At 43.2% G+C, this 21,065-nt stretch overlaps 1 protein-coding gene across 1 annotated transcript in view; it reads left to right on the top strand.

Annotated features, from left to right (window-relative positions):
* Blnk (B cell linker) overlaps positions 1-20,535 on the top strand; it is an 80,626-nt gene extending 60,091 nt beyond the window's left edge. Inside the window, exons 9-17 of the mRNA XM_029536639.1 lie at positions 2,001-2,070; positions 3,469-3,496; positions 4,287-4,329; positions 7,340-7,424; positions 8,174-8,205; positions 10,188-10,264; positions 11,565-11,648; positions 13,366-13,521; positions 20,321-20,535. Coding sequence (XP_029392499.1) covers positions 2,001-2,070; positions 3,469-3,496; positions 4,287-4,329; positions 7,340-7,424; positions 8,174-8,205; positions 10,188-10,264; positions 11,565-11,648; positions 13,366-13,521; positions 20,321-20,440 — 695 coding nt within the window. The 3' untranslated portion in view covers positions 20,441-20,535. The remainder of the gene's footprint in view (positions 1-2,000; positions 2,071-3,468; positions 3,497-4,286; positions 4,330-7,339; positions 7,425-8,173; positions 8,206-10,187; positions 10,265-11,564; positions 11,649-13,365; positions 13,522-20,320) is intronic.
* The last annotated feature ends 530 nt before the right edge of the window (positions 20,536-21,065 follow it).

Raw genomic sequence — 21,065 nt, 5'->3', positions numbered from 1 at the left:
ACACACACACACACACACACACACACACACACACACACACGCACGTGGAGGGAGTGTTGAACAAATCAAGTGGATTATAAGGAGGATGAGTAGCTGGGGTGGGAGGTGGGGATGGGATGGGGAAGGGAAGGCCTGGATGCCAGTGTGGACTTTGAAGTGTGTAACAGGTACTTCTGATACTGAGGGAGCCTGGAGGCCAGCATGGGCGTTGTTGGTATGCTAATAACTACCTTAAGGGTAGTCAGTGGAGAGGCAAGGGAATGTCTCCAAGCAGGTGGGGAGGGGGTGGGGGACCATTTCACACATTCCTGAGGAATGATGGCCATTATCTAACTGCCTGGAATCCTTCTGCAGTCCAGCCTGAGCTCATTTCTGGATATATAAACAGTTTAAGACCTAACACTTAGAAATACAGTTTCCTTTCTTACACGTTTCCTAAAATTGTATCTAAGCCGTAAGTAGGAGCAGTACTGGAGAAGGCACGGCTCCATAGGGTGCTGGTGAAAGCCCAGAGCCATCTGGACCACCCATGCTGGTGTTTAGTGACATTAGCAGCCAACTCAGCAAGTACTGCGTGAAGAAAAAGAGTAGATGGTCTCTGAGCAGAAGTCAAGAGAATAACCCTGTGGTCAGACTTCCCATACTTTCTGGGGCCTTTTTCTTCAGAATGAGATGCATGAGGGCAGTATGTCTCCCCTTCCGTACCTTCCACGGAGCCTGTGAGCGCCTCCTAGTGCTTATCGCAGACCAGGTCCTCAGTAGTGTTTGGTAGCTGAGTTCTGTGTTTAAGGGAAAACTACAACACTAGAGAGGGCAGCAGATACGACCTGAGCTTACAGAGTATCTCCTGCATTAGGAACTGGGGACCTCCCTATATAGTAGTCCCTTAGTGAGATGATTATTTAGGGCTTGGGAGATGCTCAGGATCATGGATTGGAGTCAGGCATGAGCATATATGCAACTGTAATTCTATCATTGTGAGGAATAGAGACAAGAGGGTCACTGGGACCTGATGGGTTCCCAACTACCTCCAGGAAAGCCCCTATCTAAGAGGGATAAGGCAGAATAGTGGAGCAGGACATGTAGCATCCTCCTCTGCTTCCTGTGCACACATGCATAAGCACATACATGCATATACACCACACACAATGTCACAATGTTTACTCGGTTCAGTTTGATTCAACAACAACAACAAAATCTCATCACAACCCCTGCTTACTGAGTAGTGTCCAGGAAGCCATGCTTGGAGGGAAGCTATCATCTCTTACAGCTTCCTTCATGTTGCCTGGCTTTGTTTTCAGGCAGGAAGGTGGGGAGGGTATGGATACAAGGTCAAGGGTCCCTTATATGGCTTCAGAAGATTTGATGGGGAGGGGATGGCTTTGAACTTGCCCATGGGTCTAAGAAGATCTTGAAGTGTTAGAATGACATTCTGACTTACAGGTCTACAACAGAGTTTATGTGTTAGCATTTTTTCTTTTTTCGTGTGTGAGCATGCGTGTATGCTTGCATGTGTATAGGCACGGATAGATGGGTACATGTACACGTGGAGGCCTCAGATTGATGTTGAGGATCATCCTCCATCACTTTTCCACCTTATTCATTGAGGCAGACCCTCTCAATCAAACTCAGAGCTCATCATCAATACGGTTAGTCTTGCTGAGTTTCCTATCTCTCTACCTTCTAAGACTGGCATTACAAGGAAGCTGCCACACCCTCCTGGCATTTACATGGAGTCTGGGGACCTGAACTCTGGTCTTCACACTTGTGTGGCAAGCACTTCAACCATCGAAGCATCCCCCGGCACCTGTATTGACCTGCATTTCAAATTTCTCATGACCTGTGCCCATGAGTTTACCCCTCGGCTTCAGTGGCACTAGACATACACACTTCAGTAAAAGGAACACAAAACACACTCGTGTCTCTGAGAAGTTAGCCTCACTAATACAGCTGTCCCTGATGGTGGGACACGGTGACTGAGTCTTGTTTGTGCTGTGCAGGTCGAAACAGTGGGGTCTGGGACTCCAAGTCATCTTTGCCCGCCGTACCATCCCCACTACCACGGGCTGGGTGAGTACTGATTCAGACTGGTGGTTCTAGGAGATCTGGCTGTGTGGAGTTGGGGGTGGGGTGGGGAGCCACCGCCCTGTGGACTCCTGTTAATTCTCCATTACCATGGCAGCCTTCCTGTTGGAGCAGCCACTAAAGTTGGAAACAAGGAGTCTTGCTTCCCATAGAGTCAGATTTAGCTACATTCTGAATTCATTGGCTCACTGTTATCTGCAAGACACCCCAATTTTCAGCACCTGATAGCTCTGAGACCCCCCAAACAGGTTCTACCTTTACTTTCTGCTCCCTAGTTTTATCTGCAAGTAGTGGATAGCCTATAAGAGTGGACCTGGCATCTGAGCATGCATTAGGGCGCTCACACATCTGAACATGCATTAGGGTGCTCACACATCTGGACATGCATTAGGGCGCTCACGAATCTGAGCATGCATTAGGGTGCTCACACATCTGGACATGCAGTAGGGCGCTCACACATCTGAATGTGCATTAGGGCGTTCACACATCTGAGCATGCATTAGGGCGCTCACACATCTGAATATGCATTAGGGCGCTCACACACCTGAGCATGCATTAGGGCACTCACACATCTGAGCATGCATTAGGGTGTTTTGTTGGATATAGGATGCATATGAGATATAAGGTGGCTTTGGAATCTGCTGGGTGAGTATTATGACACACTATTAAGTGGCAACATACTGGTAGCTTTTCTAAGACACTATGACCAAGGAAACATAAACGAAAATATTTAATTTGGGCTTAGTTTCAGATGGCTAGAGACCATCTGAAAGATTTGAATGCTTAGGGAGTAGCACTATTTGAAAGAATTAGGAGGTGTGGCCTTGTTGGAGGAAGTGTGTCACTGAGGGTGGGCTTTGTGGTCTCAAAAGTCCATATGAGGCCCAGAATCTGTCTGTCTGTCTGTCTGTGTATCCATTTCTCTCTCTCTCTCTCTCTCTCTCTCTCTCTCTCTCTCTCTCTCTCTCTCTCTCTCTCTCTCTCTCTCTCTCTCTCTCTCTCTCTCTCTCTCTCTCTCCTTATGGGATTAGGATGTAGCTCTCAGCTATTACTCCAGCACTTGCCTGCATGCTGCCATGCTTCCTGCCATGATGATAACAGACTAAACCTCCAAAACTGTAAGCCAGCCCCAATTAAATGTTTTCTTTATAAGAATTGCCTTGGTCCTGGTGTCTCTTCACAGCAGCAGATCACTGACTAAGACATTTAACCCTTCTCCACCTGTTGGGAAGACCAGCACAATTAAATCCTCCATCCGTCCCTATCTGTCCCTCAGGAGCAGTTTTCCTAGCCATTGTTTTCATGGCTATGGTCCAAGGAAAAGATGGTAGTTCTTTTTCATCCTCCTCGTGTTTTAACACAGCTAATTTTTTTATTCCCCAGGAAGAAACCAGCTACACCACTTAAGACTGTAAGTTGATTCTGCATTTGAAAGTGTTCACATTTCCTGCAATATCAATTGATATCTGCTTTCTTAAGGTCATCAATGCATCCGGTTGTGTTTAACACAGCAGGCTTAGCAACTGAAGCTGTTACCTAGACAACCCAGAGAAGCTTCTAATTCAGGTAGCTGGGAAGATACTACTTCCTATGCACTGATCCTGGCTTGATTCTATTGGCCTCCCGAAATGTGTACATCAGATAATAGAGAGCGTACAGGCATCCATGCCTGCATCACTCAAGAAGGCCCCTGTCCACTTCCTGCCTTGTTGATCCCAGAGCAACTGGCAGACTACTATGTATCGGATAAATAGCCACAGAGTAAACTTGGCTTCTGGCCAGAACAGGCTGACCCCGGGCCAGTCCATGATGCAAGGCAGCCCGGCTGGACCCGAGCTTACTCTAGAGCCTGACAGTGGTCATCACTTCAGATACACAGAAGGTGGGACCATAAGACCAAGCCAGCTGCCAGATGTCCACTGTACAAGCACTACTGCCTAGAAACTGCTGAGGGGGTTACAGTCCGTGTCCATCAATACTGTTGATAGGTTAGTGATGTCCCCACAAGGAAATGGACTGCTCCTCCCATGAGACAAGCTCAATAATGAAAAGGCTGGGCCAGAAACTGCCTTAGCTCCTTTGTCATGACTTAGAGCAGGCGCAACAAATCGCTAACAGCATATTTAATAGTTCTCTGATTTTTATCTCCATCTTCTGGTTTGCTGACTTGCCTCTTTTTTTTTTTTTTTCCCTTAACATAGACTCCCGTTCCTCCCCTACCGAATGCATCAAATGTTTGTGAAGGTAAATGTATTTATTCTGAAGGTTAAGGATGTACTCTAAAAATAATTTTTCAATTAATAATATACACATAAGCTCTTAATTCTGAATTTCTTTCATTTTTTTATGAGCCATTTGTTAACAGAAAGCCAACGTTTCTAAGGGATGGGTTGTTTATGTTGTGGTAGTGAGCAGTGACATTAGCTTAGGAGCCTGAGCGTAGCAGGCATGGGCTGCGGAGGAAGCTACAGCCTGCCTGCCTCTTACCTATTGCTGATGGCCATAGACAGCTGGGAAGCAATATGGTGGTCTTATGTCTCAGAATGAACAGCTTAGGCAAGGCAATGAATTTTTAAAACCTGTTTATTTAAGGTTCTGTGGCTAAGTTTTCAAAGTTCAAATGCCTCTTCTCTGTCTCTGCATTCTCTTCACCACAACCCAAAACAAACAAAAACAAAAAACAAAAAACAAAACCCCATGGTTTTTAATGACCCCATTTAAAAGAAAATTTGTATTTGAAAAGCGTGAATGGGGACTGGAAAGAGAAAGTAAGATTCCCTCATGATGTCCACAAAGGCAGAGGCATTGAAGTCCTGCCCCCTACCCCCCCATCCCGCCCCCAACTCCTCACAGAAGGGTACCCTGTGCAGAATCACACTGTGTGTCCTTTCCCCCTGTCCCAAGTCAGTGTCTGCACAGAGCATGCTGGTGTCCCTGCCCATGGGACAGTGGCTTTTTGTTTGTTCCTGAGCACACACTGCAGCTCTCCTCTCTGCTTTTACTGCACCATTGGAGCTCCCACCCCCCATTTTACTTCCCTCTTCTTTCCTTTCCCCAGGCTGTTTCTGGCCCCACCTCCTCCTCTGCCTCCCCTTTGAAGTTTTTCTGTTCCTGGACATCCCCCCCCCCCCCCCCGCATACCTTGCATGGTTTTCCAGTCGCCTCAGCCTGATAAGCAGGAGCAGAGCTGAATCCTAGGGACCTGGGGCCTCTGTGCAAACTTTAAGGCTCCAGGGATCTCCAAACCCAAGTCTGTTTGGAAGCCTTTATCAGAGGCTTCCCACGGAGTTTAGCAAGCAGCTTTCTGCAGAGTCATTCCAAGAGCCTGGGTAGAGGCCATCTAAACCCAAAGGGAGGTGAGCAGCCTCCTTGGCCCTGGGGAGAAGACCTCAGGACTGTGAGAAGGAAAGACAGACAAGGAAATTAGAGACTTGAGACCATGCAGGGCCTTATTGGGAGAGAGGGTTACTCTGTAAGAATTACTGCCCGTGGCTTGCTTACAAGTTGGGGTGCAGGTTGAAGTTTCCTTTTCCAGCTGGCATTTGGCCATTGCTGGGGTGGCCAGTGAGTAGTCAGTTAAAAGAATCTGAGATGACAGACACATGACTGGGGGGGGTGGGGGCGGGACTCAAGCCGGAATCCAGAGAAACAACCCACTCGAGTTTTTTTATGCGAGTGGGTGCAGGAAAGAAACGGCCAACTGGACTGACCCATGAGGTGGGTAGTGTGTTTATTGGAGATGTGAGGGACGACAGACAGAGGCTTCTGGAAATGTCTAGCTTAGAGAGAGAGAGGCTGAGTGAGCATGGCCGGGCTAGGGAAGCAGAAGACAACAGTGGGGATAGTGAGATCCAAAGAGCAAGAAGAGTAAGAGAAGCAAATGTGAGAATGGCCAGGCTATGAGAAGGGTGGGTAGCTGGGGTGGGGGAGGGGCACTGAGCTGGTGGGAGAGGGAGAGGCTTAGGATGCCAGCATGGACTTTGAAGATCCTGATAGGCACCACAGGTAGCCACATGACTCCTTTTGGCAGATAGGAACCAGTTTTACAAGTCCCTGAGGAACGCTAGCTTTTATCTAATAATCACCAGGAATCCTGTTGTCCAGCTTGCGCTCATTTCTGGCTGTCTGGACAGACTGAGAGACCTAACAAGCTCTGGAAATGAAATTACTGGAATGATGGGGACTGTCACAGCTCAACCAAAACGGAGGAGGTTTTACAAGCCAGCAAGGCCCTGGCTAACAGTACAGAGACAATATAGTGTGGTCAGAGCTTAAGGCTGCTGGAACCTAATGTGATTCCATTGTGCATCTTTGGGAATTTCTGCTCTTTTAAAAAAAAAAAAAAAAAAAAAAAAAGAGCATAAAGCTACAAGGCAGCTCAAAGAACCCACCCACGTGTTTGAAACATCTTTAGAGTCAAGGCTGCCTGAATGGTGGTGCACTTGGGCTTTGAGTTATTGAGTTCTCACTGCCTCTCTTCTGGAATTCCTGTAACTTTTGCCTTTCTCAATGCCCCACTAGTAAAATTCCCTATGGGCTTCAACAGTCATTCCCCATCTCCTAATCCCCAAGGTAGGGCCTCTCTGTGTAGCCCTGGCTATCCTGGAACTTACTCTGTAAACCAGGGTGGCCTTGAACTCAGCGATCAACCTGCCTCTGCCTCCCAAGTTGCTGGGATTAAAGACTTCAACAGACATTTCTTAAGCTCTATATTTGTGCCCATTTTCTACCCTCCCTCAAGATCACACTGAGATCCAAGTAATACTCAAATTTGAGGGTGACATAGACTTAGTTTCAGTTAAGTTTTCAACAGGAGTAGATCATTCATAATCCTAAGATTTTACTCTCATCAGCAATAAGTTTCTTATAGCACATCTCATGACGAATCAGGACATAGGAAGGTAACCGTAACACCTGAAGGAAGTCTGCATTGACAGCAGAGGACGAGTCATACAGAGGCTGTGGAGCCTGCTCATCTCCTGGCTCCCACCTGTGCTCAGACAGTTAAAGTCCAGTACCCATGGGTTCTGTCTCTGTATGCACTGCCGAGGAGCTAGCATGACCCATACCACAGCAGAAAGGGCGTCTCGGTCCTAAGAGCGCATGCGCACCAAGAGACTGGCGCACACTCAGACAGACCAAGAACCCCTTAGAAGACAGGGTATATTGGGAAGACATCTGATCAGAGAGGCTGTATTTGGGGATGGGTACAGACATTTTACTTTAATACTAATGTGAGACTCTCCTAATCCAGAGAAGCCTGTTCCTGCTGAGCGCCACCGAGGATCTAGTCACAGACAAGACACTGTACAGTCACCAGTGTTTCCTCCTACCCAGAAGTGAGAATTCTTTCATTTATTTGTTTGTTTTTTTTTATTCATTCTTTCTTTAAAAATATTTTCACTTTGTATTTATGTATATATGCGAGTATATGCTGCATGTGTGTAAAGACAGTTAATATCAGAGGCCCTGGAGCTGGATGGTTGTGAGCCATCCAATGTGGGCACTGGGAACTGAACTCAGGGCATCTGGAAGAGCAGGAAGCAACCACATCACCCACCCTTCTGTTTGTTTGTTTGTTTGTTTGTTTGTCTGACCATCTGTCTGTCTATTTTTTTAAAGGTGAGGTCTCACACTGTAGCCCCAGCTTTCCTGGAATTCCCTTTCACTCAAGTCCCTCCTTCAGCCTCCAGAATACAAGGATAACAGATCAAGAGCTAGTTCTTCCCCTAGGAAGAGAATCCTTCCCTTTAAGAACAAGTTTCTTCTTGTTGCTATGGGAATTTGTTGTCATGCGAACTCACACAGGGAGTCGGCGTTTCATTGCTTCTTAATTAAATCTGGAAAGCTAATAAGCAACTTACAAGATTGTAGAATCTCAGAGACCCATTCTTGAGGCTACAGGTTTCATGTAACACATGTACTACAGTCAAGGCTCCTCCTTTTTCAAAGCTAAAGGGGGGAAATCTTGGTTCTCTAAAAGGTTTATTGTCCATCCCATCTTTAGGTCTAATTATCCTTTGGTGCAGCTGCTCCAGATTCTGTATTGTATTCTGACTTTCATGTAACCTGCGTTTCTTCCTTTCAGACCTGTCCATCAAAAGCCTGTACCCCTGCCAAGTAAGTACAATGAGATCTTGACGACCAATCATACGTGGAAGGTAGGGCTGGGCATGGGAGCAAATGGTACTGTTATTTCCACTGTGCCACTGTTTTATTTGCTTCCTTGACTGTAAAATGGGGACAAAAATATTTCATAGAGTTGTTTTGAAAGATAAATATTTTATGTCTTTAGTATTGGTTGAATATTTACTTATCAGTCAGCATCATTTAAAAAAAAAAAATACCGCCTTTAATCCCAGCACTTGGGAGGCAGAGGCAGGTGGATTTCTGAGTTCGAGGCCAGCCTGGTCTACAAAGTGAGTTCCAGGACAGCCAGGGCTACCTACACAGAGAAACCCTGTCTCGAAAAAAAAAAAAAAATCTATCTATCTATCTATCAAAACTCAGATTAAAATAACCAGAACAGTGCTTGGCATCTAAAAGATTCTCAATAAACAATAGGTATTTCATATAAATCTGAAATATGTTTTAATAAACTTTACACATGTCTATGAAATAAACCCTAAAATGAGAACATGTTAATTAACTGTATAATTTTCTCAAGGTAAACATCACCTTAAAAACATACTTCCTTCAACAAAGCCACACATACTCCAAGGAGGCAACAACTCCTGCTCCAAGACCCTTGAGGCTGTGTGGGTGAAGTCGCTTATGTCTTGATTGCTCAGCCCTTTAAAATTCAACTTCCAGCCGGGCGGTGGTGGCGCACACCTTTAATCCCAGCACTTGGGAGGCAGAGGCAGGCAGATTTCTGAGTTCCAGGACAGCCTGGTCTACAAAAAATGAGTTCCAGGACAGCCAGAGCTACACAGAGAAACCCTGTCTTGAAAAACCAAAAATTAAAAATAAAAATAAGAATAAGAATAAAATAAAATAAAATTCAACTTCCAGGAAGGCAAAACATTTTGTTGTCTCATATATATAAAATTATATTTCCCAATGACTAGATCCACATCAGGCAAAAACAGAGAGACAGAGAGAAACAGTGTTTTCTCTATTTCTTGTGTTTCTATTAGTCAGACTGTAAACTTGAAGGAGTTTTTGCTTTAATGCAAGGATTCTCAAACATTTTCCCTATGAAACCACTTTTAATACTTTAAAAATTCCCTGGAGAGCCAAAAATACCTTTTGTTTAAACATTTCTTCCTACTACTAATAAATATATTTCAAATTAAAGCTGTCAGTGAAAGGATATGGAGGAGACATGTCAAAATCCTTTATATGTGTTTGTGAAAATTATCCTGCATAATAAAATAAAAATAAATAATTAACTTAATGACAAAAATATAACACATTTGGCAAATGGGCCATTTTCAAAGCTGTAAGTTCGAGCTGTGGATGTGTGGACTGACTACTCCCTTATTTTATGTGTTGGATAAGTCTCAAAATGGAGCATGAAGAGACTGCTTCTCATTATTAAAGCTTAAAAATTAAAATTATTAAATAACCCATTTAAAAATTACATTGGATTTATTACACACTAACATAAATATTTTTATGAAAACTATTCCAAACTAAATGTGTGTGTGTGTGTGTGTGTGTGTGTCTATAGAGTGGCACTGGATTACATTTTACAAATTTTATTTACTCCTAAGACATGGTCTCACTGTGTAGCCCAGGCTGGCCTTGAACTTGGGATCCTCCTGCCTCAGTTTCCTAGTAACTGATATTACAGACTGCATTGCCAGGTCCAACTTGGCAGAACTTTTAAATTCTGGAGCCAACAGTCTGTTGCTATGCTTGTTGCAATAGGTGAGGAAAACCTAGGCTTTTCAAAGGTAAGATTTGCCAACAACAAAGACCTCTCAAACATCTGGAAGGATCCTGAGGTTTTAATGAGGTCCTGAGGCCCCCCTCTGAGCAGTCCAGGAGTTTTCAGCTCTGTGTGTGGCCCTGAGAGCTCTTGCAGTAGTGAGGCATAGGTACTGTACTTGCACAGAAAGGACTGAAGATTAATGGAGTTTTCAAATCTCTTCCAGGGTTCCCAGAAGGGGGCAGCCCAGCTGCAGAAGGACCATTCCACAGCTTCCCATTTAATTCTATATTTGCAGACCAGGTAGGGCATGAGTTTGCCGTCGGTGAACTATTTCCAGGGGTTTCAGGAAAGGGCATGTCTTCTGAGAAGACAGCTTGGAGTACTATGGCTCAGGATGGAGTCTGGATTTTAACCGAGTTGGTCTAATGGATGCAGAATGTCCTGTGTTTTTTTGTTTTGTTTTGGTTTGATTGTTTGTTTGTTTCAGTGACTGAGAGAGACCTCACCCCATTTATTCTCGTTTCTATTCCAGATGCCCCAAATAACAGTCTTTCTTTAAAACAGTGAGGGAACGTGTTGTTTTTGTTGTTATTCCTCTCACATTTATTTAAACTTTATAATTTCCTCAGAATAGACCTGTGGAGACTTAGGATGTTAAAGCCTCTATCAAACAGAACAGCATAAAGAGACAGAAAGGACTCTGTGTGTCCTTGAAGGTGGCAAGTGAACACGTAGCATTGAAGATTTGAATCCCATTTCCATCCCCCAAAAAACAAAACAGAAGAAAATGAAATAAAAAGAGAGTGAGATGCTATCTCTGTGTTTATAATCCCAGCTCAGGAGAGACAGAAACAGGAGATTCCTGGGGTGGGCTGGCAGCCAGCCTAGCTTAGTCCTTGAGCTCCATCCCAGTGAGTGATGCTAATTCAAAAAGCAAGGTGGACAGCTCCTGAGAAGCAACATCTAATGATGATATCTGACACACTTGCACACATGCTTGTGTGCACGGGTACACTCCCATGCACATATAAACACACATACACTGAAATGATAAAGCACTCCAAGAAGCATGAAGAATAAAAACATGGGTTGGGAAGATGGGTTGGCAGTTAAGGGCACTGACTGCTCTTCCAGAGGACCCAGGTTCAATTCCCAGCACCTACATGGCAGCTCACAACTGTCTGTAACTCCAGGATCAAACAACCACACCGATACATACATGTAGGCAAAACACCAATACACATAAAATAAAAATAAATAAATCTTTTAAAAAGAATATTAGCACAATAAGAAAGGAGTAAATAATTCATTCAGGAGGAAAATGGTTCAGGAATCTAGTGAGGTCCATTTATGTTTTAAGACTAAATTTAACAGCTTAAGGCCAAATGGGAATGATGAGCTAGCTAGTCACATATCTTTGTGGTTGGCCAAAGGAAGCGAGAAACTCATTTTGACATTACTGGTAAAGATGTCGATTATCGTTCCCGTCTTTGGTGTTCCCGTCTTTGGTTTTGCCAAATGGGCCACAATTAAGCACCGAGGTTAAATTTTCATTTCCTTTAAGGACCATCTCCTGTTTCACAATGCTTCTGTCTCACAGGAGGCTGAACTACTCGGTAAGCCCTGGTATGCTGGCGCCTGTGACCGCAAGTCTGCTGAAGAGGCCTTGCACAGATCCAACAAGGTTGGGGCACCTAAAATTCCCACATTACGCCCGCCCGTGGTTCATCATTAATCCAACTAGTAGTTGCATGGGTTAGGTGCAGGCAGGGGCCATTTCCACGTACTTTCTCCTCTCTTGGGAGCACCCGCTGCTTTGTTCTTTCATCGCCTTCCTGCTTGTCTTTGATTTCAAGGCTCCAGGGGGCCCACTACCCTCAAACAATAGAGAGAAGCGGGAGGCAGGGAGGTCTGGGGAAGACCTGATGCAGCAGGAGCCCAGGCTCTGAGGAGCGAGGAGCGAGGGAGGACAGGCTATTTTGAACCAACTCGTGGGACTTAGGATATGGACAAAGGCAGAAGACACTACCTGGAAATCGTTTTTTTGAGAGCTCAACACTGGGGACAGATGGGACGGTGGAAGATTAAAGTTTCCTTTTCACTTCCTCTGTTCTCCCATTTAAAAATCAAAACAAAACAACAAACAAACAAACACCCTCAAATCCCTGTAAAATGTCACCAATCAGATGGTGAGGGTTTTTTGCTCTGCCTAGACAGAAATCGTCGGTAGACCAGGAGAAGGCCTTCTAAGGCTGCCTCCGACGAGTTAAAGTTTTCCTCAGTTTTTGCTTCTTTCTTGTCTAGCCCATTCTAGTTAGGGAAAAAGTTGACCTCCCTTTTATGGGGCCCAGTGCAGCACACCAGGGAAGGTGGCCCTGGAGAGAGGGTGTGTTTTAGAGCAGCAACAACCTTTTTGAATGGGCCAATCACATCCTTGCTTGCTTATGACTCCCAGTCCTGGAGGCTTGTGTTTTAAACCAACCCTTGCCGACCTCCTTTGCTAGTCCCGGAGGGGAAGGTCTAGTGCTTAAATGCTCAGGGCTCTCTAGAGCTCGGTGAGGTTCAGCCTTGCTGTCACTGTGAGCCTTAGAGCCTTTGGAGCCAGGACAGTCCGAAAGGTTTTCAGAGTTGTCCTCAGGCCTCAGTTGTCACTCTTGGGTGGCCATCACAGTCTGACCCACTCCACTGCAGTCCATTTTTAAATGTTGTGGCTGTCTCTGTTGGCTTACCTCGGGTCACACATTAAATCTATTAGACCTTACTTAGTCTCTGGAAACCTCGTGAATTTTATTCCTTTATTTCTGAGGAATAAATAATAGGTCTTTTTGTCTTTTCAAATTCCTTCCTAAGGCTGAACACGAATTTTTACATTTCTTCTTCCTATCTTTTAGGTCATATTTTGCCTATGATTTTTTTAAAAAAATACATGATTCTAAGCTATTTTAATAAAATATTTAATACACATTGAATTTTAAAATAGTTTTAAAAATAGTTTTTCTACCTTAAAATAAGTCTATCAAGGTAAGCGTTTTCTTCAGCTAAAAGATTTAATTTCCAGCCTCCGCTTTCTTACCGTGTGGATTTTTACTTAAGGAACTTGCAAACATGGGCTGTAGCTCGAGAGACTCTCGTCAGTGATCTTACCGTGTCCTTTTACATTTCTAAATCCCAGCGAGCACAATGCCTCAGTCGGCACACTAAACACTAGTACTGGCTTCACTCAAGTTTGTCTGAGTATCCGTTTTAATAAACGGTATTCATGAAAAATAATAAAACAAATTCTAATCAATAACAAAAACATGGAGCTAAATAATATCTGGAAGTGATAAAATACTCTTCACAAACTGAAATCTAGCTTAAGGAACTATAACTAATACTATCAATCTGCTTTGCTTAAATAGGATGGATCATTTCTTATTCGGAAAAGCTCTGGCCACGATTCCAAGCAGCCGTACACGCTAGTTGCATTCTTTAACAAGCGAGTATATAATATTCCTGTACGGTTTATTGAAGCAACCAAACAGTATGCTTTGGGAAAGAAGAAAACTGGTGAAGAGGTTAGTAGCCGTTATTTCTGTTTCTTTATTTCCTTATTTTGAGACACAGTCATACTATGTGGCCTAGGTGGGCCTAAAACTCCCTAGCCCAGGCTGGCCTTGAACTTGTAATCCTCCTGAGTACAGGATTGCAGGAAAGTATCACTGCGGCTGGCTGGTGACTTCTCTTTAGCTCAGCTCTCTATCTATGTGTTAAACACAGGGGTACATTGCTCTATTGGGTGCCAGAGATAAAGAAAAAGTGTGAGAAAGTACTTGGTCTTAGGGTTGTATATATGTCATAAGTAGGAAATAAGGTGAAATAGCATGTTTTGAAATACTATATAATGTATAGAATATGATGCACACTGTGTAGTAGTAACATCCTGTGAGAAGTCAGAAGAAAATGTGATGCCTATGCTAGTATTTTTGTTTAACTTTTAAATTACATATGTTTGTGTGTATCGTGTGCACGTGTGGCGTGGCATGTATGGAGGCCCAGTGCTAATATTTAGAAGTGTTTCTTGATTGTTCTTCACCTTATTGCTTGAAGCAGGGTCTTTTGATTGAATATGGCTACTCTAGCAAGCCATTTGTTCCAGGTGTCCCCTGGGTCTGTCTTCTGAGTTCTAGAATTACATGCAGGCCGCTATATCTGCCCAGCATTCTTTTTTTGTTTGTTTGTTTTGTTTTTTGTTTTTGGAGACAGTGTTTTTCTGTGTAGCCCTGGCTGTCCTGGAACTCATGTAGACCAGGCAGGCCTTGAACTCAGAAATCTGCCTGCCTCTGCCTCCCAAGTGCTGGGATTAAAGGCATGAGCCACCACGCCTGGCACGCCCGGCATTCTTATGGGCACTGGGGATCTGAACACCCATATTTTTGTTTGCATAGCAAGTGCTTTATCCATCTCCTCATGTCTTATTTCCACCTAATAAGGGAAATCTGATATAATTATTAGTCCAAGAAAACCTATAAATGAAAGTTGAAATGCCAAGATGAATTAAAGTTGTAAGAATCAAGGTCATGGGCTGGTGAGATGGCTCAGTGGGTAAGAGCACCCGACTGCTCTTCCAAAGGTCTGGAGTTCAAATCCCAGCAACCACATGGTGGCTCACAACCATCTGTAACAAGATCTGACGCCCTCTTCTGGAGTGTCTGAGGACAGCTACAGTGTACTTACATATAATAAATAAATAAATCTTTAAAAAAAAAAAAAGAATCAAGGTCATGAACTAGCATTTTAAAATCAAGGCCTAGGAACTCAACTCTGGTACTGAGTTAGGTGACCAGGGAAGTACTTGAGAATTCAGAACTTGATCTGAAATATTTTAGGCTGTAATTCTTGGGTTAAGATGAGCTTATACAATGAAATACATAGGCCTTAAATAAATAACCAACAGACATGTCATTAATAGGAGCAAAATAACAGGTCAGTATGTTTCTGTTTAGCTAGCCTGTTCCCATAAAGGAATCGTGACTCAGAATAACCCATTGCCTTTGTCAGTGTTCTACTGCTGTGAGGAGATACTGTGTATGGTCGAGGAAAGCATTTAACTGGGGGCTTGCTTCAAGTTTCAGTTTAGTCCATTATTACCATGGTGGGGAGCACAGCAGGGACAGTAACTGAGCGCTCTATCCTGATCTGCAGGCAGAGAGAGCAACACTGAGCCTAATGAGGGCTTTTAAACCTCAAAGCCCACCGCCAGTGACACTCCTCCTCCAGCAAGTCCACACCTCCTTGGCCTTTTCAAATAGTGCCACTCCCTTATTGGCTAAGCATCCCAGTGCATAGCCTAAGAGTGCCAATCTTATTCAAACCACCACACCCATCAATGGTCCAGAAAGGAATACTTATTCTCACTGTGAATGATGGGTTGAGTTTGAATCTTGGAATGAAAGATGGAGGAAGGAAGAGAAAAGAAAAAAAAATGGTGGAAATGATGGTATAAATAGAGAAAGGAGCACAAACAGGCTTCTAATGAAGAGACTGGGCGTGGTAGCACTTAACTGCAAGGCCGATGCTTGGGAAGATGAGGATAGAAGATCGTGAGTTCAAGTCCATGCTGGGCTTTAAAGTGAGGACCTGCCTCAAATTTTAAAATGGAAGAAGGAAGGGAGAAAGGAAGGAGGAGAAGAAAGGAAGAGAGGGAGGAAGGAAGGGAGAGAGAGGGAGAGAGAGGGAGGAAGGAAGGGAGAGAGAGGGAGGAAGGGAGGAAGGGAGAGGGGGAGAGAAGGAGGAAGGGAGGGAAAGAAGGAGGAAGGGAGAGATGGAGGGGAAGGAAGGAACATGTTAAAAAAAGTATTTTCAAAAGGAGACAGACCTTTCCAAACCCAGCATTGTTTAAAAAAAAATCATAATTACTGATGCATGTTTTTTTTTTCCAGTACCGAGGCACTGGCTATGTCTTATTCCCTGTGCCTTTCCAGACCTGGAGTACAATGGCTTACTTTAGTCGATGCTGCATGAATGAATTCAATTATTAGTTGAATAGTTATAGGCAAGATATTTTGTTTTCAAAAACAAAAATGTGGTTAAGACACACAGATCAAAATACTATCATAGACCTCTTGGTTATGTTTAGGTTACAGCTGGGCATACAGCATCATTATACAACCCCACCAACAATATATGAGCACTCAACAACGCCCCCCTCAAGCACTGGTTACATATTATTTCTGAGTTGTTTATTATAGTAGCCATCTTAATGGATGTGCCGTGGTACCTCATTCAAATTCCTCTGATGGTTAGTATTGCCCAGCATCTTTTTGTATGTTGATTGGTCACTTATACATTATTTTTACAGAAATGTTTATCCCACTCCTTTGTACACGTTCCAATCAAGTATTCCTGTTCTTGCTGTTGAGTTTGCCTCTGCCTTTCTGGTATTACGGTGGTGCACCACCACAGCCGGCTCTGAGTTTGGAAACACAGGAACATACTCCCCTCGTTACTTGCTTTACCTTTTAACTTGATTTTGTTCTCTGACAGACAAACAGATTGAATTTTATGTACCCTCATTTATGTAACTTGGCTTTGGTTCCTGTGTTCTTTTGTCACCTCCAGGAAATCATCACCAAATCCAGTGGCATAACGTTTCCCCTCTGTGTTTTCTTCAAGTGTTTTTATAGCTTGAGGCTTTAAATAAAGTGTCAGGTAATTAGAAAAGAGAACTCTTTCCTGAGATGCCTGAGAACACTAATCAAGCACAGAATTGCATTGTCACTTAAATCATTATCATTAAATAACATTAAATAACTGTTCTACCTTATTTCTCAGCCCTTTAGTTTCCTATTGGACTTAGCATCGCTTGCTGCGTACAGGTTCTGCTTCTGTCCTCAGGGTATTCAGACATCTTTTCACAAAGGCCTTGAAGCTTATCTGGAGAGAAACAGCCTTCTCTGAGACAGTTTTCAGTAAAACAGCTCTCCTTTATTAGGGGTAACAATATTTAAATCTTGGGGAGTGGGTAGGGGGCTTTCAGGGTAAGTGGACATTATTGGTTTTGGGGAATGCTTCATTTGCAGGAAGAGGAATTCCAAGGTTCTTGCTGGACATGTCCTTATAGGGAGAGGGGAAGTCAAACCTATAATTTGGCCATCGGGCTATGTGACTACCTCAAGTGGGACAGAGGTGGGGATTGTATGGGCTATGTCCATGTAGACCCAGAGTAAGGAGGGAACAGTCCTGACTCCTGCCTGTCTCAGGATGAGATTTTTGTGGTTTGCACACTTCTTGACTTCACTCTTGCTCCGGACTGGCTCCCCAGACTGGCTCCCCTAGTCGCCAGGCTTTCCGGCTCCACCCTGTGCCAAATAAACAGAATGAATGTGTCATTGTATTTATCACGAAAGAGTTTCACTGGCAATAGTAAGAGGATTGGATGATGGAAGGACTTAAGATAAACTTACAGGTCCCTGTCTCCTTCCCCCTGCTTGTAAACCTTCCAATCAGCTGCAAACATGATCTTAAAGGTCTCTTTTAAATGTTCTTTAATCATAATCAATGTCCGGAAGTAAGGGTGATGATGCTGACAGGACAGACCCAGGAGTTGCTTCATTTCCATGTCTTCTCAGGGGTGCAGCTCACCTTCCAGAGGCATGAAAATGAGGAGCTGGGAGCTGTCCTATTCACAGGTCCTGAAATTTTCTGATATAAACTGAACTTTCAGAGAGACTGAGGACTTCCTTGCAGGAGAAAAAAAAAAAAAAAAATCACACTACTCAACAGGAATTCCTCAGTTCTAAGAACCTTCTTCTCTACCTTGGAATTAATAAGTCAGCACCTCGCTCCACTCTCAGCATAACTAGCCCCCAGACTAAAATGTGTACTAGATTATTATAAAGGTGTCTGGTAATACTGAAAAGCAATTTTAAAATTCTCCTTTAAATAATTTGTAAGGAAAAGTGATGTTTTCAATATACTGAACATGAAAACAGGAAAATGAAAATCTGGGCTAATACCAACTGTGTATATGTTTTAAGATTGTTTCTTCTATTTGTATATGTATATATATATATATATATATATATATATATATATATATAATATATTGTGTGTGTAACCAATAAGTAACCAGTTAATTAAAAATGTGCTTGATCAACTCAACTTCCTGTCTCAAATAATTCCTCCTCAATTTAAATCTTCTATGTCTCTTAAGTTCAAAACATACTTTTTTTAAAACTTGGAATTCATTATCAAAGAGCTTGTGTTAGCTCATTTCCTAGCCTTTTTTCTTTCAAACTTTCCCGACTGCATTTGACTTGACAAGATTCTGTGCCTACTTCCCCTCCCCCTCCCCCTCCCCTTCCCCCTCATGGCGTTTCTCACAGAGGAATTCCACTGGTAATTGCAAGAGCACCAAGTGAGTGGCTGGGGGGCGGGGGGGGGGGCGGGGAGTAAAGGTGAAAGGCTCTGAAAGCCCCTGCCATATTCCTCTCTTCTCCACAGGGTATCACTCAGACGGCCAGACGCTAAAACAACTATTTCATTTGAGAAGTTGTCCAGTGTTATGAATATATCGTTATTCAATCAATAAAATTTTAAATTGCTTTGTTCCCAGATAGCTATCTGTACTTAGCAGGTTAAGGGGCACAATGAAGACAACAGATCCCAGTGCCATAAACCATGCAACCATGGCAGACCAATTACTTTAAACATGATAAATGTACTTACTGATGACTACGGACTTTTTTGTATGCGCGATGCACTTTGTTCCATGGTCTGTGTTATAGCCCTTTAATCTTTCATTTAAAACTTGGATAATTTTCAAAACAAACTTTCTGACATGCTTGAATGAGACTTATAGACACGGGACATTCAAATATAGAAAGAGTAACATGTATGGTGAGAATATAGCAGGAAACTCCATTATTATTTTGGCACTGAATTACCTCTAAGCTTAAAAGCAGCCAAGCATAGATAGAAATAAGAGGGTTCATAAAGCTCCCCTTTCTTGTTCAGAAAAGAAAACAAAAATACGAATGTATCTAGGAAATAAGTTTTCTAGTACTGAACCCTGAGCAACTTATTATATCGTTGTGTTTCAGTTTGCTTCCATCACCATAACAAAAACACCTATCATAATCAACTTATGAAGATGAAAAGGTTGGGGCCGTATCTATCTGTAAAAAGGAGTAAACAATAGTGTCCTTACCAGAGGATTGTTAAAAGTAAGAATTATAAAGCACTGTATGAAAAAACATTTAATAGTCACTAAACACACACACACACACACACACACACCCCTATAATTTTGGTTTTTAGATTTTTGAGAGATTTGACCCTGGGCAGGCATTACTCCAGCTCTCTTAGCCCCTGTTCCTTGTTGTTTATATACAGTGGAGATAGCCAATGTGAGTCAGTACATCACAGCAAAGTGAAATCACTCATGAGGAGGAAGGACCAGGGTCCCATGGTCCCCTGAAGAGCACATCCAGAATGACTTCTTATGAGGCTTTCTTCTTCTTCCTCCTCCTCCTCCTCCTCCTCCTCTTCTTCTTCTTCCTCTTCTTCTTTTTGTTTTTTTTGAGACAGGGTTTCTCTGTGTAGCCCTGGCTGTCCTGGAACTCACGCGGTAGACCAGGCTGGCCTTGAACTCAAAAATTCGCCTGCCTCTGCCTCCCAAGTGCTAGGATTAAAGGCATGTGCCACCACGCCCAGCGAAGCTTGCTTCTTAAAGGTCCCACTAAGTTAACAGTAGTGGCACTGTGGGAGACCAGACATTAACACACGAGCTTTTGGGAGATTGTCAAGATTTGGACAACATTGAAGATAATTTGTGTTTTATAAGGGATATAAAGAAGTCTAACACATGGCAGTTTCATGTTTGACAATAAAAAGAAAATTTTAAATTATTTATGTTTTTCTTTTTGGATGTTCAAGACAGGGTTTCAAGACAAGTGACTATTCTGTAGACCACTCTGTAGACCACACTGGCCCTGAACTCAGGGATCATCCTGTCGCTGCATCCCAAATGCTGCAGTTAAAGTCATGCACCACCACACCTGGCTCAGAAGCAAATATTTTTAAGATATTTAGTAAAACATTTAAACAAATATTATATCATAATCAGTAACTTGTCTAGGTATTGTAATTGAAGCTGTCCGTGTGGCTTTGGACTTACTGAATATAGGAAAGTCCAGAGCCTACCCCTGCAGGGTCTAGCCTTTCTTAAAAATAGATGAACACTTCTGAGCAGAGTGTCACTTGAGGCGCAATAACTGTGAACAACTTGAGAAAGTTGGGAGAGATTAGGGGTGGAGAGAGGGCATGGAGAGGACATGAGCAGAAATTGACCCACCATGTTTTTTCCTTCTCTAGTACTTCGGAAGTGTTGTTGAGATCATCAAGAATCACCAGCACAACCCCCTGGTTCTTATTGACAGTCAGAATAACACGAAAGATTCCACGAGACTGAAATATGCTGTGAAGGTTTCATAAAGAAAGAGACATCGACACCACTGTTCCAGACATGTCCTCTGTTTCTTCTTTTGAGAGAACGTCATGTTCTGGCTATGACTCATCAGCAGTAAGGGAGAAAAGATGAATGAAGCCACTGGGACTTCATGAATGAATGAATCTACTCCTTCCTAAGACGTTCACATGAGCTTTTCTATCACCTGACCTGACAAAGTCATAGCTGGGGAGGTTTGGTTATGATGCCACTAATATTGTCCAAATAAACGTATTTAAAAGCAACAGGTGTAATGCATTTTCAGTGATATAAGGAAACGATGCTGTATTTTTAAACTAAGAAAAATTATACTCTTGCATTGGACAAAGCTGCTGGGAATTTAGCCCTTCGTGGCAGTCAGTGTACCTGGATGTGGTGAGGCTGTCTGCTGCTGACACTTGACAGTTATGTCTTAGTTCAAGTTTTTGCCTTTCTTTTTGAGAGGAAAAAAAAAGAGAGAAAACAAGGTCTCACTGTGTAGCTCTGGCTGTTCTGGAACTCACTATATACACAAGGCTGGCCTCAAACTCATAGAGATCTATCTGCCTCTGCCTCTGCCTCTGCCTCTGCCTCTGCCTCTGCCTCTGCCTCTGCCTCTGCCTCTGCCTCTGC

Source organism: Mus pahari, chromosome 1 (genome assembly GCF_900095145.1).
Source record: "Mus pahari chromosome 1, PAHARI_EIJ_v1.1, whole genome shotgun sequence".
In the NCBI taxonomy this organism is placed as follows: Eukaryota; Metazoa; Chordata; class Mammalia; order Rodentia; family Muridae; genus Mus; species Mus pahari.
The sequence above is the reverse complement of the archived record's forward strand: the minus strand, read 5'-3'. Positions and strand labels throughout refer to the sequence as shown.